At 39.2% G+C, this 22,742-nt stretch overlaps 4 protein-coding genes across 11 annotated transcripts in view; all 4 read right to left on the bottom strand.

The window, feature by feature from the left end:
• The window catches only part of mybpc1 (myosin binding protein C1), a 33,374-nt gene extending 32,183 nt beyond the window's left edge, over positions 1–1,191 (bottom strand). For all 6 annotated transcript variants that reach the window (XM_030719879.1, XM_030719880.1, XM_030719881.1 and 3 more), the window contains exon 1: positions 972–1,191. In XM_030719879.1, the coding sequence (XP_030575739.1) occupies positions 972–993 (22 nt within the window). In that variant the 5' untranslated portion in view covers positions 994–1,191. The remainder of the gene's footprint in view (positions 1–971) is intronic.
• A 3,601-nt stretch (positions 1,192–4,792) lies between these two features.
• spi2 (Spi-2 proto-oncogene) lies at positions 4,793–6,183 on the bottom strand. Its single transcript, XM_030720713.1, has 5 exons — positions 6,074–6,183; positions 5,903–5,987; positions 5,717–5,814; positions 5,461–5,575; positions 4,793–5,100 (listed from the first exon to the last, which is right to left on the bottom strand). The coding sequence occupies exons 1-5, from the start codon at positions 6,074–6,076 to the stop codon at positions 4,793–4,795; spliced, it is 609 nt and encodes a 202-aa protein (XP_030576573.1). The 5' UTR covers positions 6,077–6,183.
• Positions 6,184–7,225: 1,042 nt separating this feature from the next.
• On the bottom strand, positions 7,226–9,432 carry spic (Spi-C transcription factor (Spi-1/PU.1 related)). 2 transcript variants are annotated; one of them, XM_030720588.1, is made up of 5 exons: positions 9,383–9,432; positions 9,161–9,248; positions 8,929–9,047; positions 8,742–8,850; positions 7,226–8,650 (listed from the first exon to the last, which is right to left on the bottom strand). In XM_030720588.1, the coding sequence occupies exons 1-5, from the start codon at positions 9,413–9,415 to the stop codon at positions 8,175–8,177; spliced, it is 825 nt and encodes a 274-aa protein (XP_030576448.1). In that variant the 5' UTR covers positions 9,416–9,432; the 3' UTR covers positions 7,226–8,174. The 2 variants fall into 2 exon arrangements, with proteins under 2 accessions (XP_030576448.1, XP_030576449.1); XM_030720589.1 differs by having other exon boundaries at positions 8,745–8,850.
• Positions 9,433–16,797: 7,365 nt separating this feature from the next.
• On the bottom strand, positions 16,798–22,398 carry LOC115773441 (max-binding protein MNT-like). 2 transcript variants are annotated; one of them, XM_030720177.1, is made up of 2 exons: positions 22,123–22,398; positions 16,798–18,000 (listed from the first exon to the last, which is right to left on the bottom strand). In XM_030720177.1, the coding sequence occupies exon 2, from the start codon at positions 17,833–17,835 to the stop codon at positions 17,107–17,109; it is 729 nt and encodes a 242-aa protein (XP_030576037.1). In that variant the 5' UTR covers positions 17,836–18,000; positions 22,123–22,398; the 3' UTR covers positions 16,798–17,106. The 2 variants fall into 2 exon arrangements, with proteins under 2 accessions (XP_030576037.1, XP_030576038.1); XM_030720178.1 differs by having other exon boundaries at positions 16,798–17,997.
• Between the last annotated feature and the right edge of the window lie 344 nt (positions 22,399–22,742).

The raw sequence follows: 22,742 nt of genomic DNA, 5'->3' as shown, positions 1-22,742 counted from the left end.
ATGGAAGGTAAAATGACACAGATGTATATTTGATGGCATGCGTCCAAAGAAATGTGCAAATAATTGCTAGTGGTCTTCTAAAAATTCATGGGTTTTTAAAACTTGTATTGCTTCTAATTAGGAAGCCATCCAAAGGCTAAACAAAGCGTTCGATTTCCTCTACATGGGCATGTCTGGGTCAACAGCAGGCGCCGCCCAAAGAGCTGAGCTAATGGGTAGGGTGGGAGTAATACCATAAGGTAATGACAGACGTAAGTGGATTAAAAGGGAATGTTGATGGACATGATAGTACAGATGAGTGACTGTGAAGTGAAGAAGAAAGCTGCAGTAAGAGGGCAGAACAGGGGATGGTTAATCGATAGGTTCAATAGGAACTCAACAAGATGTCTACAATCAAAGTTATTTATCCTTACACGGCTCAGCCCTTGCTCTGTTCATTCAACTTGCATCATCCTTTGGGAGTTTTTTTGTATGTGTGTGTGTGTGTGTGTGTGTGTGTGTGTGTGTGTGTGTGTGTGTGTGTGTGTGTGTGTGTGTATGCTTCAGCAGTCATCAGCATTCCTCTGCTGTGCTTCACCAGCGTGTCTTTCTCCAGTCAAATCAATCCAGAACAATCCAGTACGCTAAGCTGTGCAATAATACTATCCATTTGTACGTCTCAAATCTTGTCTCTTGTACCAAGGATGGTAGAAACACGCATGCATCAGTAATATAATACCACTGTCAAAGTCACTTTGAGGATTCTTATGAACAAGCTGGCAGGCAAGCCATAGAGTGATGGAGCTCCTCACAGCAGGCAACAGCAGACTGTGCTGCCCTCAATCAAATGCAGGCAAACATATTAAAAAAAAATTGTACAACCACATTATAAATTCTCAGTATTTGTGCCTTTAAAACAAATTAAACGCATGAACTGTAACAGGTGTTTGGACCCCAGCTGCATGCTGGCAACATCCTGTTAAGACTCCTACCTTTCTTTGTGGGCTCTGGCATCTTGAGCCGTGTCCCAAGGAAACTACCAAGGAGTCAAAAGATGCAGGGAGATACTTGCGTGAGCCTCCTCAGTCCAGGAGGGACAGATAGGTGGTGATGAGGATAGGACAGTAGCAAATAAAAAAACCTCAGAGACTCCTTGCACCAGAGTGATGGGAGATGAAGAGGGCACAGGGATACAGTTTGGAAAAGTCAGTGGGGAGAAGAGGGGGACCGATAACAGATCAAGGAGGGACAGGCTTTGAGGCCTTATATAGAGATGCGGTATGCTCCTCCTCTCTGTAGTTGACAGTGCAGCTCCATTCTACACCTACTGAAGCATCATTGTCCCCTACTCTCTGCTGTGCCATCAACTACAAGTGGGTCATGATGTTAAATTCACAAGACTTTTGGCTTGACTGATGCACAAAGTTTGCATCATATTTGGAGTGATGTTTTAGAGGAGAGACATTAACATAAACCACTGCTTTGAGAATTTAGATACACCGATCTGTCACTTAAACTGGAGTTTAAATGCAGGTATGTTTCCAGTCTAAATGACCACAAAGATCACAAACATGCACTTTCATTAAAAAAATCTAAATAAACTGCATGTGTGCTGGGGTTTGTAGTAAATTGTACTCAGTTTGGTGTGGACTGAGCAGCAGATATTGCATACTAGTTGGTATTTAAAGCTGCAGAATGATGTATTTGGGATTGACCTAAAAATAGACTGCACACATGCATTATAATCAAAGAGACATGTCACTGTGGTGCTATACATTACATTCTACCATATCTGGAGTTTTGGAAATTCCAGATTTTGGACTAATTTCACAAAATATCGATGTTATAATGGCTAGTTAGTCTTTGAATGAGTCTTTACTTTATTATTGTCATTACTACAAGATTGCTTCCGTAGTAGATCATTGGCAAATCAGGGTGTGGGATATAAAAGGAAACTGTGTCGTCATTGTTAACATGTCTGAGGCTGATGTAATACTCTCCAACAATCCTGGGTTATGCTCACATGATATACAACGTATTCAGAGAATGTATGAATTCATTATTTAAAAAAAAGAAAAAAACTTTGAGATGACAAGCAGGGGCTTGATGCCCGGTGCCAGATATCAGCTTAATCCAAGGGGAATGTTGTCCAAGAACAGCAGGCTTTCCGACCTGGCAAATAAATAGTGGGGAGATGCCTGGGCACTGGTTATATGGCCTATACTTAGAAAGCTGTCATAAACCTTGACATTTGACATGTGTATTTGACATGAAAAGAGGGTTTCACTGATAATTATGTAACTGAAGTGGTTGCTTTGGTCCTAATGAATCTTTTTAGCACATCAAACTCAAGTGATAAATCAGGTGTAGTCTTTAATAAGGTCGTGAAGATTAAACAACAAGGCTGAAAGCTGATGGATTTACGAGCAACAACATGCCCGGTGCTTTTTTAACCAACACACTGAAGCAACTTCATGTGTACAGTGAGAAACTCCTACTACTAACAATAACTCTCTTATGGAAATGCACTTAAAATATGCACCATTAAGTCCTCAGATGGCCCAACAGCATAGTAAAGGCAAGACTGAGCTCTATTTTTGGGCTATGGATATTGTCTGTTAGCAGGAATGCAGCTTGAAGTATTATAACAAAAATGTGCCATTACTGCCCAGACAGTCACAGCTTATAGCAAAGCTCTTTTGAGATGAATCCCTACAAAAAAACCCACAAACCAAAGCAAATTATGTGAACAGGAAGCATTCAATTTAGCACACGCTCCTGCCTTAAACGACTGTTTTCACAGCTCACTTTGTGGCCTTTCTTGGTAACAGACAACCATAGCTCAGTTAGCCCATTTATAACCACCAGTGGGCTCCAGCAGTAAATACTAGGCTTAGGGAAGTATCATGTGGGCTACAAAGGGAACAAAACCATTTGGTATTGCCTGTGAGGGACAAGTGTTCACATCACAGAGGAGGCTAAGCCATGAGGTCACGTCACACAGATGAGGTTTAATAGAAGCTGGAGGTGTTGAAAAGGACTACACTGACACCCTCTGGTTTCTAACAGTCATCAAAACCGTCACATGAGGAGAAACACTTTTCTTTAGATTGAGAGGGACAAAGGCAGCTTTCTTCCTAAGAGAAATAATGTCTGAAAATACTGTTTTTTTTAACTGTAAAATACTCACAACCAAACATCCTGTCTTCATAATTATATAAATATGTAAATATGCAGATATATTTTAGGACATATGCAGACATGCTTGCAGAAACAAACTGGACTGTTTTTTTTAACTTGTATTCTGTGCTGTATACAGTATTTGATGACTGGGGATTCACCTGTAATCTGAGCAGGCTTCATTAACTGCACCTGTGTGCATGTGCTGTGGCCTTGAACCTTTAATACTGCACTACATTTTGTGATCAGAGAGTTAGGATAACCATAGGTTTTGCATGCTGATCAAAGTAACTACAGTTGTGGTTGAGCATGAAGTACAATATCCACTTACGCTTTCTGCTTATGCAAAGTTACAATAAAATAAAAACAAGTAAGCCTAGTTTTTGCATGCTTGTATATTTCATGACATTTATGAACAGTGAACTATTTAAATGAATAAATGATGGCCTTTTTTTTTTTTTTACCCCAACAACCCCATGAGTTTAAAACTGACTCATAGTATAGTAGTATAGAAGATTCTCATGTCATGAAATGTCAGCATTTTTAGATACAGTGCTGTGCAAAGTCTAGATTCCCAGAGTTATTTGCTGAAAAATGTAGCATATCTCAGCATGGTGTGAGGCAGATGAACAAATGGTACATCCTTGAGTTGATTCCTCTACTATTTGCTAAAGCCCCATCAGAAATGGTCTCAGTGAAAGGGTGGCTGTCAAGGAAGGGAAACAGGGATAAAAGTTGTCTACAGCCACCTGTAAACCACAGTGGAGGCTCTGTGGAACAGAAAGCAGCCAGCATCCAAAGAGGAGCTTTCAATAAATGTTAAATAAATCACTGCATCATTTACCATTTTCCTGGCAAAATGCAAAGAAATGATGGTTGCCTCAAGACTTTTGCACATGTATAAGAAATCGTGGATGCTGTTGTTGCTGATTGAGCAAGTTAAAGCTCGATTCGATCTGTGAACATCATGCAAACCTCTCTTTATAAAGTGTAAGCTATAAATGTGCAATTAGGTAACCAACAGATTTCAGCTCTGTATGTGGCACATGGATGAGAAAAACTCCAAGTTTAGTGTAGGGATTTCCCTAAAAATGTTCAGAAACTGGAGGTTGTCTGGCTGAAAGGCAGCTCTTTCACAATTTGTTTCATTTAAGATGCAATGTGCTGAATAAAAACAAAACGTCATGTACATTTGTAAAACTTTTTCAGCCCCGATAAAGTCCCTGGAAATTTACATTAAAAAAACCGAGTCTGTCCGTTTAATAAGCACATCTTTGTCTGACTGCACTGTTCTTGTTTCCCTAAATCATAATAACCAGCCTTTGAGTGAAGTCATCTCTGTAATGAAGCCTTTAACTTTGCATCGACCATATTTCATCTCATAAATGTAAGAAAGAGCTCCACAGCAGTTTGATTGGGAGATTTAATACTTAAAAAAAACAAAAAAACAAGTCAAACTCTATAAAGATAGAAGTATAACAGCAAAATATTTCTTTGATATTTACAACACAAGCTGTGAATAGTAGAATATCTGAGTGATAATGGAAAAATGCAGGAAATGAAAGCTCAGATTTCCAGAAAAAAGAGCACATTTCTCTTGATATGATACGAGCTACATAAAATTGAGTCTACATTACAAATCTCTTCGATGACACTTCTGCAGCAACATCAGGGTGTCTCGGCTAAACTGGTAAGTGAGCTTCTTCTTCACCTTGAAGATCTCTCCAGACCGGGCATAGTTTCTAAGCGCCCTGGACATCTTCTGGTAGGTCATGGGTCTCTTGTTCCCTTTTCTCTGCCCCCAGAGTGCCGCCACCTGGTCCTTATTCCTGGAGGAAAAGCGGAAAACGCCGGCAGCGGCTGGCACCCAGGACAAACAGTGGGCCATGTTTGGATTTTCCAGCATCTCAAAAAGGAAGTGAAAGAGTCGCACCCTTTTACCTGCAGCCATTATGCAAACAGTAAGTGGGGATCAAGATGGATTTAAAGAAAGACTTATCGAAAATCGTGGCGGCTGTGCCAAAGCAGTACAGATTACAGTTGATAGTTTCCTCAGTTGCAGCACATTCCCAGAAAATCTCTTCAGTGATGGGATGTCATTTAGTAGAGAGGCTAAAACTGTAAACACTGTGATTATCTAATAGATATGGAAAAACAGCTTTTGTGGTAAGCCATGTACAGCTCCATTGTTTTTTACGGTAAAGGGAAGGTCTCTTATTTGCTCTCTTGGTATTATTTCCCTCAGGCTGATAGCAACAGGGACAATAACAGTATCTAGTGACCACAAAAAGCAGAACTCACCACTCCCCACTGCTGCGGATGGGTGTTTGGTTGATTTTCTTGTTGTTGCAAAGGTTGACTGTGTAGCTGTTGTGTTTTGGCTGAGTCCTGCTGCGACATCTTGTGAAAGGAAAGGCTGCAGTGCAAGTTTGATGTTCATTGATGAGGAAAAAGGTGAAGAAAAGAAGAGAATCAGCAGAATGTCAAATTGCAGAGTGCTCACCAGTCACTTTTTACATACAAGATAAAGCAAAAAAATAAAAATGTTCATGCTTACAGGTGGCTCACAGTATGCCCAGTGTTGCTTGTGTGTTTCATCCACAGGTACACTTCGTTCCTCGATAGGCACACCTGCATTCCAGTGCACCTTGTCTACTGGAAAAAAAGCAGAAAATTACTCAAAGGCTGCTGTCAAATAAAATCAAAGAGTAATTTAATTTAGTTCTCCAGTCTTTCCTCTTACCATTTTCTGCATTGCTTTGCCTGTGGTACTCCTCTAGGAACTCTAAGATAACCTCCAAATCAGACTGAGAGTCCTGGAAAAAATTCTGATAGAAGTAAATAATATAAAACCAGCCTTGAATATATCAGAATTAAATGGATAGTTTAAGAAATTTTGAAGACTTCTCTTTACCATCACAGAGAAGGCTGATTCGAATGCAGCACAGTCCTTGCAGAATGGGAGAATTACACACAACTGACACTGAGACACTCAAGTTTGGGGACTCTTATTATACCCCCCACAGGAGCGGGCTTTCTGCATACATAAAACCAAACGTTTTCTACCCTGGGCTTGCAGGAACAATGACCACCATCCCACAAAGCCCCAACACAAGCACCAGTCAACCCATCAACAAAGCCTCCCAGCACTGACCACATCCTCCCGCTGAACCAGATAAGACCTGGCCTGGAGGCAGCTTCTACACAATGCTCTCGATTCAGGAAAACACACACTTGCTGACACATTTTTCCTCACAGGATGTGTCTTAATTTCATATTTTTTGTGCCTGTTGTAATATTTCACTGCATTGGAGACTGTGCCAAATCTTTCAGCATGTTTTTAAAAAAATATATATTAGAATAATAATAGTAGTGTGTTTTTTTTCTTTTGACAGATTAAAGTGACTGCAGCAAAAATTTTTATATCAGTAAAATCAAACAAGCAGATGTTTTCATCCTTACCATTTGAACTGTATAACAGCTAATTATAATATATATATTTGGTATTATGGCTAAGTAGTAGTGCAATTATGTGAAATAATTTTTCACTTAATGCTTTATGTGTAAATAAAAAAAATTCATATCATAGAAAAATTTCTTACTATTAAACATAATGAGTATTACCTCTTTTTATGTATATTGTCTGTATATTGCCAAAAATTGAATTATCCTCAAACATCATACTGTATATTTATATATTTGGGGATAAATCCTGCATAATGTAAAATGATGGTAATTCTAAATTCCATAAATTTGTAAAAATAAAATTACCGACTTTTAATTGAATTCCAGTTTATATATATATATATATATATATATATATATATATATATATATATATATCCTTTCAGTAATTTTTTGTAAATTAGTTCTGTTTCATCGAGTGGCTTCATGACTTCACTTAAATAAACTTTACTTACTTACAGTTAATCTTTGTTTTTAAGAAAATATTAACCAGCTGGTGGTTCTCGGCAGACATTAAGTAAACTGAATTTGATTATATTTACTTTATTTGGACATGTAAAAACACTTACACCAATTTTGCAGAGTGCTTAAAATGGCATAAAACAATGCAAACAATAAAAGACAGGATAAAAATGGAGCGTATTAAAATTAAATACATACCAAATGCAGCTCTTTAAGGATACAAGATCCACATGTGACAAGAAAATCAAGTAAAACAGGCACAGGCTGAAATTAAAAGATTTATAATCATGATTTTTAATTTACCAAGTGCTAAAATTCAATTCATTGTCAGCTACTGCAGAGTTCCATATTTGTCAAATGAAAACCTTTTAAAACATTTTTGTGATGCATCCAAAATTTTGAATCATTCATTATTTTACTTTCACTCTTTTTTTTAATGCCTGCCTGTATTACTGAACTAAATGCATTTAATCTGTTGGTGTACAAATACAATACAAATAAAGATGATTTTGTTATATATAACAAAGTGAGAATATCTCAGTCTATCTAAGTCTAGAAGTATTTACAAGTAATACACAGTAAAAAACCCTTCATAAACAAGTAAAAACAACTGAAATAAAGTACACAATCACTTCTGAATGACAGTATACAGAATAAAAAGTCTGTTACTGTTTCAGTCACAAAGTGTTAAATTATGACATGCTCTGAATAAATATGGACCCAGAAACAAAAAGCCTAGGGAAAACCTCTTAAACCTGTTTCTCTGAGGTAAATTTTTCTCTTGACTTTTGTTTGTGAAATGCAGACGCGCTGCCCCGAAAGGTCAACCTGGTTAACAAACAGCATGTCAAATCATCCACGCAGTACTTGTTTCAACTGTCCGAGAATTTGAACGTTGTAAGTTGTAAAAATTTTTTTGCGACATTCTCTTCACTCATATTTGAAAAATAAGATAAAAAAAAAAATAAAATAACTGGAGTGTTACTTTTTGTAATTAATATTACAATATTAATTATTACAGGTTTTGGTATGAAATAAAAATGCTTGAGTCTTTCAAATCCTTGAAATCTTGAGAACTCTCCCCCAGCTCAGAGTTTGGTGTGTGAGGTGAAGCTTGTGGCAAGGTCGTAGTCTTCGTGCGGCTGGTAGTGCGTGTACCAGCTGTGCCAGTCTACCGCTGCAGAGCTGTGGTAGCTCTGTTCAGATGGGTTGTGTTGCTGGGTGTGGGTCTCCTCCTGTGAAGGGTGGCGGGGCAGGTGCATGGACATGTGTGCAGAGCCCAGCCTGTGCAGGATGTCTGGGTTAAACTGGTAGGTGAGTTTGCGGCGGACTTTGATGATCTCACCGGTGCGGCTGTAGTTCCTCAGAGCTCTGGCCATCTTCTGGTATGTCATGGTCTTGCGGTTGCCCTTGCGCTGGCCCCAGCACTCAGCCAGCTTCTCCTTGTTTTTGGAGATAAAGTGGAAGGTGCCGCTGCCGCTGTCCGTCCACTGGATTGAGTCGCCCATGTTGGGGTCATTCAGAGCTTCATGTAGGTATTCATAAAGTCTGAGCTTCTTCCGACCTGAGGAGATGGAGAACAGTGTCATTTCAGTGCTGACTGTACAAAAACAATGTGAGAACAACTGATTGTTAAGTGTTCTGAAAATACTGACCACCTTTGCTGTTTCTCTGTGGTGGTAAGATGGAGTAAAAATGTGGGGATTCATTTTGCACTGAATGACTTAAGGGGACATCAGGGATGACTGGAGGCCAAGACTGTTGCTGTAAAAGACACATTTAATATAAATATGCAGCTTTTTCTTGGCTTTCAAACACACAAATTCTTGCCTTTGCACTTACAGCATCATTCCAGTCATAACCAGGGGTTGGGACTTCAGACTGGTGTGTGACGAGGCAACAGGAGATCTGACACTGCAGAGATTGCTGGTGATTCCCCAGAGTTTCATAACATGAATAATCTGAAAAGAAAATTTCAATTTTAGCATATCAAAAATCATAGACTGTAAAAATAATTTTTTACCACAGTAAAAAGAAAAAGAAGCCAAATGTGCAATAGAAGTATAATGTTCACCTGACTCATAGTATGAATTATTTGAATGTTGCTGAATCACATCGATTGCATCCTGAAAGTGCTGATTGATGTCGCTGTCCAAGGATGCCTGAAATAAAAATCCATCTTATTTTTACACAACATAATATAAAGAAGTAAAATAACATGCATAACAATTGTATAAAAATAATTCGAATTATTTTAAAATCCAAACATTTGTAATTAACTTACAGCCTAACTCACCATTTTGTATGTGTTTCCCTCACTTGAGGCCATTTTGGTCCCTACAGGTGAGTACTGCTACACTAGTGTAGGTGCACAGTTTGGACAGGTATATATATGTCGGAGACCTCCAATACCCGTTTACCATTCGGTCACATGAATCGGTAGAGAGGCCAGTCAATTTAAATGTTCTAATTTAGCGCACTTCTTCTTTTTTGGAAACACAGATCAGATAGACTTCTGAGCATCACTTTCTCTCTCTCTCTCATCAGACAGATCACAATCTACCAACAACAAAAACCTCCTTTATTGCACACTCAACCCAGGAATACCACCAATTCTCAGCCTGACCTGAGAATTTGCATACTGGGCGAGATGTTGCTAACGCAGCTATAATCTTGGCTGTCAAGTTATTCACTTTATGGAAGAATGAAATTTAAGCCAATGGAGCTGCAGGCAATTTTCCATTGTGGCCTTTGGCCACTGTAGCATCATTTGATATAATTTTTCTATCCTTTATCTAGCAAATTATCATTCATGTTTTCCCCACATTTGCTTATGAAATTTTAATCTGAAATTCCAGCATTGCGCAGCACAAAAAAGTCACACATTAACCACAAAAGAAACTAAAAAGATTCAGTTAAAATCAGACTGTGAAGCGCTCCATACATATTTTCATTTCTTTACAATACACATGGTCATTAAACAGAAGCTGTTTACTGTTATCTATTTCTACATAGCCAAAAACAAGCCTCATACTCAGGTGTATAAAGGCTCACTGTGGAGCCAAATAATACTAATAAAAAAAAAAAAAATCCATGAACATTTAAATTTCAAATTGACCTGAATGCTTTAACTGCAGCTTCAGATAAAAGTGATTGTAAAGGTTAATGGTTAATATTGTGATCACTGTTTAAAGTAAGCCAGTCTTTTTTTTTTTTTTCTCTACAAAGCTAACCCCCCTGTTCAAATAAACACAGTTTTTTTGAGAAGTTCTTTTTCACAGGCGTGGAGTTTTAAATATCAACTGACTCGTCCCTGAAGTTCCCCTTTCAGCTCAGTTAAAGTTTGCTGGCAGTCAGAGCTGGAAACATCATGGCAACAAAGACGTGGACATGCTCAGATCATAGCATGACTAAAAATTATGTTAGCTTCACTTAGATGATATGCTCCCCATTTTTTATTCTGAGAGGTTCTTTTACTCTTTAATATGTTTTCCAAACAATAAAAAAACCCCTCACCTTGTTACAGTGGATTACCATATTATCAGAGCGTGTGTGTCTCTGTGGGGGCAAGCATGCAAATGTGAGTGTGTGGCACATGTGTGTATTTCCTGCCTGTGCAGAAGGCTGATAAAAAACAAAGAACCACAAACCTTGTCCCCGCTCCCACTTTGTCTTTCCCTGCTTCCATTCAGGGTGAAACTCCATAAATTAAAGACCACAACCTGTCGGGCTGCAGCCGAGGCCTGACAGCAGTGTGCTGGTCGTGGCACAGTGTGGGATGCTCATCTGGCTTTTCATTAGTTATTTATGATATATTCTTATATCACCACTGGGATTTGGTCTTTCTTTTTCTTCATCAGTAAAGCGATCATTTACTGCACTCACTAACAACAGGGAAATAACATGAGCTACTTTTTGAAACCGTGGTGGCTATTGTATTACTTTCATTTTAACCTAGTCTGATTACTGTGATTACCCTCTCCAGGGTTGCTAATAACCGCAGTGGAGTATGGTCTAGACTGAAATATCGGAACATTTTGTGCAGATTCACAGTCCCCAAAGAACAACGTGGAATAATTTTGGTGTTCCCTTAACGTTTTAACAGCTGATCGTACAGTCAAAACTGTCTGGTCTGTTCTACTGATAAAATACCTGCAAATAATGCTGGCATGTTAGCTGAACCATAAACAACTTAAAAAATAGATGTATGTGCATCCTGTGCAAAACTGGTGAGCCATCCCTCATTTCTTTGTATTTTTGCTTCCAAGGAGTCAGACTTTCTTTTAATCTTTTACACCTAACTTAAGGGATGAACCAGTGTTGTATCTACACATTAACAAACAACTTAGCAAACAACCTATTTTAAATTGTACCTGTCACAAAAACATGTAGTTTCCTCCCATTTATTTAGTTAAAACTATGAAAAATGCCAAGGATGACATAATTTAACAGCATAAAATAGTATTTTTGTACCAACAAAGTGATGTCTGATGAGCTGCAAGCTGAAAACTTGGCATATCTCTGAAAAGGTTGCAGTGTGTCCCATAAACATTTTAACAAAATAAACTCTACAAGTAGAGGATGAAAAAAAAAAAAGAAAAGCGGCAGGCCTAAAAGCTACATACAGTAGATGAACCGTATTTGAAAGCCCTGTCCTTAAGAAATAGGAAATGAGTCCTGCAAAGACCTGACATGGGACCTCAGAATAGTTGAGTCATCTACTGATTGCTGAAGGGTGGCTGCCAAGAAGTCAGGAAGCTAAATGAAGGGACCAATAACACATAAAAGACAATCCTATTGGTGTATGCAACTTATTGCATGCAAAGAGATGAAGGGGAAAAGCATAAAGCGCTTTACTCAGGGATTAAAGTGGGCCGGAACATGTGCAGATGTCTGTGAGTTGTGGTCACAGTACTTCAGCATCTGGCTAGTGCTACAGAACAGAGCAAAAAGGGAGAAACGTTTATTTAAGGGGCAGGTAATTTCAAATGCAACATTTCTATCAGCTCAACAAATATCATCAAACACACAAAATGTTTGTGTGCAGTTTGTCACACTGTGCGTCTGCTAGTTGAAGCTCCAGCTGCTGTATTTCCCCAGAATAAGAAAGAAGTTCACTCATAGATGGAGAAAGATGTAAGAAAGAAGACAGGAGAGGAAGAAGAAAGATTATATTTAAAGGTAAGGGCTCCTCAATTACATTTGATAAGCTAGAAATTTAAAGCTTATATTTAATATCCTCATTTAAAAACAAATCTGATATTGGATCTGTATATGATGTGTTTTTATATGAAGTTGTTTTTCATAGTGTGAAACAAAGCAGCTGTGGTGTTCTACCTTTATACCAACTGTATACTGTATAAAGATGGTATAAACAGTATACTGGCAGTGTAGGTGATGGAAATCAGCCAGGATAGCTTGTGAAACATCTGCTTACATAATGTTGAATTCAGTTCATCCACAAAGAGCAGTAAACCTCAGAGCAGCAGTAAAGGTCAGCTCAACATTAGAATTAAAATTTGAATTGTAACATTTGTATTCTCATGTACTAATATTGTTTGATTAGTGTATTAGCATAGCACAGGGCAGCATGGTGGTGTGTTGGTCAGCACTGTTGCCTCACAGCTAAAAGGTTCACCTTGGTGCGAGTCTTTCTATGTGGAGTTTGCATATTCTCCCTGTGTTTGTGTGGGTTTACTCGGGTTTCCTCCCACAGTCCAAAGACATGCAGTTAGTGGGGTTATGTTAATTGGTGATTCTAAATTGCCCATAGGTATGAATGGTTGTCATTTCTCTGTATTAGCCATGTGACAAGCTGGCAACCTGTACAGGGTGTACCCTATGTCAGCTGGAATAGGCTCCAACCACCCCCATCTGGAAAGCCCCTGTTTGGCAGCATCTTCATTTTTCAGCACGCAATGATCCCAAACACACTGCCAATGCAGTAAAAGCATACCTGGACAGAAAAACACACAGTGGTATGCTATCAGTCATGATTTGGCCTCCTCAGAGTCTGGACCTCAACATTATTGAAGCAGTGTGGAGAAGCCTGGAGAACAATTCCTGAAGACTACTTAAAGAAACTGCAAGAAAGCTGCCTAAGAGAGTTCAGGCTGTGATAAAAAATAAAGGTGGTCATACCACATATTGACTTTAAAGCTTGTTAGAATTTAACCAACTCTGTTTTTGCCTTACATACTGTATTTCCATGTATGTTTGCACATTTCATTAATTGCTGCACCAGTTTTCTCACTTTCCTAGCAACACACAAAGAAATGAGAATAGAATAGAATAGAATAGAATAGAATAGAATAGAATAGAATCGAATAGAATGATGAAAATGATGAAAATTTTGGGGTGCCTTAAGATTTTTGCACAGTACTATAAATACAAATGCTTGGAGTAAAATCTCCATGTTATCCAGTAGGCAAGAAAACAGCACATTATTCTTGTATTCACTTTTGTTGCATCTGCCCCAGACACATCTGGCCAAGTGAGCATTCACACGTGGCTTGTAGTGACCCATTTTGGAGTTTTCTCTGTGTGGAAAAAAAAGAACCACAGAAATAAAACTATGAGATGATATGATTTGATTTGCACCAGAGAAAACGATCCTAAAACACTGTACTAACTCACTGCCACTTAGCTTGCATCATGGTACGTGGGTCTTAGACTCAGTTATGCTATTCTGCAATAGGCCCAGGCCCAGGCTGCTGTGGCGGTTCCCATGATGCACTGTTTCTTTTTCATTCACCTCTATGTGTTTGTACCCCCACTCTGCATTCAATCATGAGTGCCTCTCTTCCACAGCATGTCTTTTGTCCTGTCTCCCTCCCCTCACCCTGAACCGGTCGCAGTAGATGACTGCCCTTCCCTGAGCCTGGTTCTGCTGGAGGTTTCTTCCTGTTAAAAGGAAGATTTTCTTTCCCACTGTTGCCAAGTTCTTGCTCATAGGGAGTTGTTTTGACTGTTGGGTTCTCTCTTAATTATTGTACAATGTAAATTGCTGAGACGACCGTTTGTTGTGATTTGGCACTATATAAATAAAATTGAATTGAACTAAATTAAATCGTTCCCCTTTTGTACTCCCATTCTGTTCTTTCAGTCTTGTCTCCACGTTTAGATTTTCTTTGTAAATTTCAGATGTTGAGTCTGTCTCAGTGTGTTGTCACTTCCTGTGTTATGTTGATGGTCTCTGGTCTCTTGTATTTTGCATTTAGACCTACTTCCCTCATGTCTTCAGTGATTAATTCCAGCTGTGCTCCCACCTGTTGGCTATCCCCTTCTTACCTCGTGTGCATATATTGCCTCAGTTTCCCTCTGTTCTTTGTCGTGCTGTCTTCTCATAGTTGCGTGCTTTTTTTGTTGTAGGTTTGCCTGGAGTTTCTTGGTTTTTGGATTGTTTGCCCTTGTTGTGCTTCACAAACCACTGGGTGACACTGTGGTGGATGCATCCATCTTTTGTACTTTCTATAAAATGTCTACTAAACTAAAACAAGCTGCTAGCACACTGCTATTTAGCATGTTATGCATCAATTGGGTGCACACACATTCTATTCTATTCTGTTTGATTCTATTCCATTGTGATGTTGTGCTTTTTATACTGTTCTAAATAAGCCTTTCTATAGTGTTTTGTGTTCTTTGTATTCTCCCTGTGCTGAATTCCATTTTGAGTTTTGTTTAACTCTATTCTGTTAAATATTATATATCTATAGTCTATACACAAAGTCATTTGCCAGATAGTTTTTGTCAAATTTTCTCTGGATATTGTGAATTCGTCTGGCTTAAATATAAATATTAATATTTATTCCATTATTCTCTGTTTATTCTCTGTTCTGTTTCTAGTAGCTCTCCTCCATCATGATCTGTTCTGTTCTACAGAAATGTGAAAATGTGCAACACAAAGTCACTTCACAGACTGTTTGTGAAATATTTAGTTTGTCACATGTGTGTTTTTAAAGCAGCATTATTTTACAATGAAAATGTTAAGTTTAGTATATAATAAAGTTTTTCAGTTTCATAGTGCAAACCATTCTTTTTTATGACACTAACTTAATGGATATCTTTCTCCCGTCTTTGGGATGTTTCTGAATTATCTGTCTGATTTCGCTTTACTATTTATTTCTTGTGCATTAATTGCAATTAACTGTATTTTATTGTTGAGTTGGCTGCGTTTTTGAGTGGAATGGAAGAGTGTGAAGAGAATGCAAAGGCAGGGAGAGAGAGATTGAGGTTTGTCTGTGAAGGTGTTGCAGTATATTTTCAGGCAGAGCAGACAGGCTGCAGCTGTATCTCTCCAAACAAAGAAGCACTTTCCTTCCCCTTCTCAATTCAATAGCTGCATGCATGTTTGCACCAGTGTGGGAACGGCAGGTTAACCACAGCACAGTCAGTACTATTGTTCTTCTTTATTTACTGGCACTCGATGAAAATCAAGAAGTGACAAAGCCATTCGTGCATAATTAGTCTATTAAACTGAAAGCTTCTGTGACCGCAGAGTTATAATCATATCTATGTGCTGAGATCACATTTGTGTAATGGGTGACATATTAGGAGAAAAAAACAAACAAAACAGATGGACGAAGCTGGCTCAGAGGCTCTCTTTAGCGTTAAAGTTTAAACAGTGTGCATGTTTTGTTGACAGGCACTGTTACCTTTTTACACCTTTTTTATTCTTTGGTAAACCAGCAGGATTACCAAAGAGTAAAACTCAGGATTGTATGGATTCTACATATCTAAGCACAAAACATCGCACTTTCGGTGTCACTGACAGTCTGCCCTTTGAATGCTTCAGAATAAAACCTCATGCAACCCTGAACTGGATAAGCAAAAGAAAACGGATGGATGGAAATGTAAACAAGAGGCCCTCTTGCCCTGAGGCTCGTGTTAGTGTCATGGCTTGTGTTCTTAAGGTCTGTATTGGTGCAAGCAGGCCAGCAGACGGCAGAATAGAGCAGTAAACCAATTATGTGTAAAGGAGAACTTTTAAGTTAATTTTAAAGTTTTAGAACTTCTGTGAGGGAAACTGGAATTAAGTTTAGTGTCCTGCTCAAGCTCACATGAGCTGGACATGTCTTAGTTTATCTAGCTCATCTCAGCTTTAAACCTGAAGATGCCCAAAGTTGGCATCCAGAGTAATAACCGCAGTGAATTAACATGCTTTAAAATAAATGCTATGGACTACAAAGTGCAATATTTGCATGTAAAAATAGCAGAGTAGAAGCAGGAAATAATGATATTTAAATAAGGTAAAAGTACCTTAAGCTTCTACTTTAGTAAAGTACTTGACATTCCTACTGGTCCTGTCCATACAATTATTTTATGGTGTTGGACATTGTAAGATTAACAGTACTCTCCATGGATTGCATTGGTTGGGGATACTAGGGGGGGAGTAATAATAATCTGCCCCCACTCTACACATGTGCCTGTATAGAGGCGCACAGTGAGTGCAAGCACATACAGAAACATAAGTAACAGGACTCGGACTGCTGACCGGATGTTGTGCAGAAAAATTTTAAAGGTAAAAATTTTGGGAAATGTTGGTGTGACATTAACAAAAAGTATCCTAAATATGAAATGTCACTCAACTAAAGTAAAACACATGCAGCTGTATCTCATTATGGCTCAGGTGTTTAAAAAGGTATACAGTAACATTTACAGAGGAAGTGGTGTTTGGTCGTGAAGTAATGAGATGCACACACACAGACAAAGGAACTCTTTAAGTATGAGGAACTTTAAAATTGTACTTAAAGTGATTACTGTACTTCAGGTTACATTTTATTGTATAAGTTTCCTCAGAGATCAAACAGAAAAACAAAGGCCATGAGCTCTGCTGTGAGCTGAGGTAGCATAAAACGAATTCAAAACATCAAATCAGTGTATCTAATTAGCAACGAGCGCTGGAGAGTAAAATCCAGGATTCAGATAGTGAAGTGGAATATTTCATTTGGAATAGATTTTAAAACAAGAAAAAAAAAACTGTGCTGAAAGGTTGCTTTGCGGGATTCAAAGAAAGGGTTTCTACTTTCTGCAGTACACCACTGCGCCATATGCCACCACTCCCACAATTGCTACTAATGCAGCTCCCCCGTACAGCAGATCAGTGGAGCGCCGAGGTTTGGTCTTGGGAGCAGTTGGCTGTGGCTGCGGCTTCTCCGGTGCCACCTTAGGTTCTTTAACTGAATGTTTATCCACGTCTGTGAGTGGTATCTGTGAGAACTGTAGCTGCTCAAGACTCGCTGCTGGAGGCTCTGGTGCCATTGGTGCAAGGATAGAAGGAGGGTGGAGACCCTGAATGGAATACAGCTCCTCTATTTCAGATGTTGTGGTCGAAGGGACTGGGGTGGATGTTGTGGAGGGGGGATCAAGCTTGACGATAGGCAAAGGAGGCAGGGCCATTGGGGGAACCACGTGCCTGAACTCTCTTGGTTCTCTCTCCACATAAGGCTCCTCTGCTGACACCAGGAGCTCCTGAGTTTCTGGAGCCTGGAGGTCCTGCTCCTCCTCCCTGAGTGCCACCAGCTCCCTCTCCCCACCCAACACACTTAACACACTTGTCTGCATCTCCTCATCTTCTTCCTCCTCTTCCTCTGCTCTCTTCCCTTTCTCCTCTGCCTCCTCAAGCATCTCAGCCTCCTCCCGCTCCAGGTGGACCATGTCAGAATTGGAGGAGTGGTTCTCCTCCCCTGTCAGCACTGCCCCATCACTGCTGTCGAGGCTCTTGGTGTCCTCAGGGTCTACATCACCCATTGTGGACCAGGACTCTGCTAGCAGGCTCTCACTCTGCCAGCGTCCAGGGCTTTCTGCCTGAGTCAGTGGCAGAGCAGCAGGGATGGGGCTGAGGGCCTCCCTGCCTCCCCCTTCCCCCCTGGTGGGCTCGACTGGGGCCTTTCCCTCCAGAATGAAGGTTGGCTGCTGAAGAGAGAGAGAAGATCAGAGGTGGGACAAAGCCTCAGGTCTCAGGTCTTTTTCCCATAATATTTTTTAATTGTTTTAGGCACTAATTAATCTGCAGATTAATATTTTTAGACACAAAATGCATGATAAAGAAAAGATGTTTCTCACTCACTTAATAACATACTGTAGGTACACCTATTTGAGCTCTTATATTAAATGTCTGATCAGCCAATCACATGGCAGCAATTCAATAAATTTAAGCATGTAGTCGTGATCAAAACAACCTGCTGATCTTCAAACTGAGCATCAGAACTGGGAAGAAAGTTAATTTAAGTGACTTTGAACGTGGCATGGTTGTTGGTACTTATAACCTGCTGCTCTACTGGAATTTTCCCACAAAACCATGTCTTGAGTTTACAGAGGATGGTCTGAAAAAGGCAGTTCTCTGAGCAAAAATGCCTTGTTGATGTCAGAGGAGAATGGCCCAAGCTGCTCCGAGCTGATCAGAAGGTAACACTAACTCAAATAACCACTTGTTACAACCAAGGTATGCAGAAGAGCATTTCTGAACAACCAACACAATGAAGCAGATGGTACAGCAGTAGAAGACCACACCGGGTGCCACTCCTGTCAACTAAGAACAGGAAACTGAGGCTACAATCCATACAGGCTCGCCACAATTGGACAACAGAAGATTAGAAAAACATTGCTGGTCTGATGAGCTTCAATTTTTGCTGCAGCATTCAGATGTTAGGCTCCTGCCTTCTATCAAGTAGTTAAGTACTTGTTCTGAATATGCTAAATGTCATGCTCCAGATCAAGACAAAAAAAAAAGCCCCAAACTTTGTCTTTTGAGTTGTAAACAAGTCATGAAGGTGCTAATGTTCAACATAACTTTGTTGTCTTGATTTTATTTGCATTTAAATCACAATTCTTCCACTGTGTGCAGCTGTAAAAGTTTAACATGTGTGACTATGGTGGTAGTAGTATAAAGGGACACTTATGCACACTACAGTGCATGCTGCTACTGGCCAGGAGAGCACAGACTGCTCCAAATGTGTCCCACTCTTTGAAAACAAAACCTCATGCCTTCACAAAGAAATGTGGTTAATGATACTCTCCAGCATAGCCACAGAATCCCCTCATGACTGCTACTGTTACAGTTTTTACTTGTGTGTGCTCTCATTGACATGAGTGAGGGTTGTGATTGGAAAAAGTTGCTCACTAGCTTTTCGTTATTGCAGCAGACTGTGGCTATCTATAGCCCCGACCCGCATATCTTACTAAGTTTAGGCACTGTATACATCTCCATCTGTCGCCCGAGGCTGGCAGCTCTGTTAGTGATTTCACATGGCATGAGAATTGGACAAGAGCAGTGACATGAAGTGGAAATGATTATATCTGAAACACCAACCTTTCAGCGCTCCACCTCTAAATTTACAAGCAATGTTAATATTTAATGACGTGAAATCTGAATTTTGGAAGAAAATATGCTTCTATAATAACGGTTAGCATTAGTGTGTATGCATGTATTCTGCCCAAATGTGCCTTGTATTCTGAAGGTGACCCTCCTGTGCCCATCTCAGCTTTGGCTGCACAAATTTGTCACCCTCATAGCAGTCCCAGAATAGATATTTTCAGCACTTCTGTCTAATGTTGTATCACATTTACAACATGTGGTCTGTCTGCGTGCCTCTCTGATTTCAGACTGTACCTCTTAATGAGCCTCTAACAGCCTCTCCGCACCTTGAAAATTTGTTACATTAATGCTTAACTTGAAATTGTATGTTACTGATCACTTTCAAGAAAATAAATAGAGGTAATTAGTGATGATTAGCAGTGGCAGAGTTTAAATTTGATTCCCTTTTAGAAGGAAAGCTGAGCAATTTCCTTCAGTAGATATGTTTACAAAGGAGGCCTATTAAATGGCATGTTTATTACTCTGTAATATGAATGTAATAAGCAAAAACACACGTAAAACATGCTGGTGGTCTAGTGGTTCAGTGATACTTGGTTCAAAAAAACTTTTCTGTGTCAAATATTTCAGGCATGTCTTTTTTAAATTTATTTTCCTCGTGAAAGTTTTTTTTTTCCCCCTAAATGTGTCCAAAGTGTGTAAAATTAAACATCAGAAGAAGATTAAAAATATATCATTTTTATTTTAAAGTCACAAGGGCAAGAAACAGATTGGTAATGGATCAGATCACAGAAAACAATGTTATATTGGTTTTCAGTGATATTCCTTAATTATTTTACTTCACCTAAACCAACTCGCCCACGTTATTTATGGATTGGTCGCAACCTCAACAAATATAAGATAAGATAAGAACTTTATCAATCCCGAGGGAAATTCTTGTGCCTTGTACGTGCTCAGTTCAATAAAAAATAGAAACAGGAACAGAAACAGAAACACTGTGTGTAGAGTCACAGAGACTAAAAAGAGCAAAAATTAATTTAAAAACAACAAAATTAAGCTCAACTGCTAAAAAAAGGATGATAAAAACATTATGAAATATAAACGTAAATACAAATACCAGTATGTACAGTAGCACAAATAGGCAGAAATAATAATGTTAATGTATAAAATATTATGTTAATGTATAAATAATGTTAATGTGACTGCCAATATGTGATAAGTGATACTGTAGTAATAATCTTCCCATTTGGTAAAGACCATAAAAATTACATTTGCTGTATGTAAAGATTTGTATTGCTTCACTGTTACTGCTTTAAACACACATACTTCCACGCACCGACATTCCAAAAATGAAACACTGTTAATTTTGTGTTGCCTCACAGGGAAACGCAAATGCCTTTCCTGTCTGTTATGCAACAGCTTGGAACTTTTTGTGCAATAAAATCTCTGACTGGGTAAAATCAACAGGAGTTTATTAGGCTGCAGACAAGTATTTCCATTACACAGTAATGCTCTGATTACTTGATTCAGGTTTTAATAGATGCATTTCTTTAAACAGGACTAAAATCCTTAATGTTAGGCTGGATTGTCTTTATTATTCCCATGGGCAATTTGCTCTGCAGACATTAGTCAATAAAGCAAATACACATAATAGAATGAATAAATGGCTTAACTCCATATATACTATACATTAGTTTTCATAATATTAAAATCTACAGTGAGCTTGAAAAGCAATAGGAGCTAACCAGTTCATTGTTGAAGTGTGTATGTAATAACAAGGCCTGCAGCTGGTTTAAAAAACAGGCAGCTGAATGAACAAATGAGCTCAGATATCTATTTGACTTGGCTGTCCTCTGGAAACAGCACCTCACTGGATGGGGTTGAAAGTCTGCAGAATGAAATTGGCGAAGGGTTCACCAGGGCAGCCTTTCCTCTGTGGCTTGGCCCAACTTGATGAACATCAAGCTGGTACCACTGACAAAGTTTACCAGGTTTTTTTTTATTATGCTGAGGCTGTCAAACCAACAAAAACACCTCAAAAGTTAAGATTCTGAATCTGAGGGAAATAAATGAATAAAAAGTTCGATGTTAAAACCCCTCAACTCCTTCCTCAGTGAGCAGGTGGTTCTCAAACGTCTGACGTCCTAGTTGTCATATTTCCTCACACAAGCTTTGTGTCCCTGCAGGCCTGCACGGCCTTGAGGTTGACCACACAAACATTTTAAACCGTCTGTGCACACAAACAATGAGCGAGGCTGATCTGTGTCCTTACTTGCTAAGAAATCAAGCAACCTTTGCTGCTGTGTGAGCCACCTTTCTTTCCTGTCCTACTTGAGTAATTGGATTCCCATTGATCCTATCCTAGCTCTAACAGACTTGTGCTAAAGCCAATGCTCAGTGAGCTTTAAAGCACTCTTTCTGTCCTAATGCATGATGGGGACAGAGTGATATCACATATTCACAAAAGGTCAGCTTTCAATGTCAAAGTTGAAGAGTGAGCTGATAAGACAAACCTCTTGTTCATTTCTCTGTCTTATATTTGTCCTTCACTAAATTAGTAGCCTGCAATCATCCTTCTAACATTAAAATCAGAACACAGGCCTCCAAATCAAATCACAGTCTTAATTCAAAGCAGATTACTCCTTCACATTAGATTCTTGTAGAGGACTCCAAAATTTATTTTCTGCAAGTTTAAAAAAAAAAGGAGAAAGATCCAAGCATACCTGTGTCCTCTCAGTGAGCTGCTAGATGAGAGATCGAAGTGTGATGTGCATTCACACAGGAAGCCACAAAATAACAGATAGGCAGACATGCATGCTGGAGCGGGCACAGGAATAACAAGGTAGGCAAGCTGTGCAAAAGTCTCTCTCTCCCTCCCTCTCCTTGTTTCTCCCACTCTCTCTCTCTCTCTCTCAGCCACCCTACTTCCCAAATCCATCACATAACAGTTGGCTGGAGAGGAGTCATTGGTGACTTTACTGTGAAACCAGACTCAAGAAACAGTATAAATATTGTAATACAGAACTCAATAAATGCCGTAATCTAGAAAATAGGTGTGACTCTTTGTGTTTGTGGTCTCCAAAGGTTGGCAGACGTCAGCTGGTGAACGTGCTGCTCAGGTAAACAGTCTGCGGTGTTTTAAATTCACTGTCCAAACAGCAGATTATCAGTTGACTCACACTGTGTACACTGAGCCAACAGCACGGAGTGGAAAATGCATGTCAGATGGGGAGAAGGGCCATTTTTAAACCTGAACTTTCCAACTTCTAGTTCCCCCTGCTGGCAAGACACTTCATAAAAGACAAAACTATGCCAGGAGGCTTTGTACTGTAGCAACATATAA

Source organism: Archocentrus centrarchus, chromosome 23 (assembly GCF_007364275.1).
Source record: "Archocentrus centrarchus isolate MPI-CPG fArcCen1 chromosome 23, fArcCen1, whole genome shotgun sequence".
Classification (NCBI taxonomy): Eukaryota; Metazoa; Chordata; class Actinopteri; order Cichliformes; family Cichlidae; genus Archocentrus; species Archocentrus centrarchus.
The sequence above is the reverse complement of the archived record's forward strand: the minus strand, read 5'-3'. Positions and strand labels throughout refer to the sequence as shown.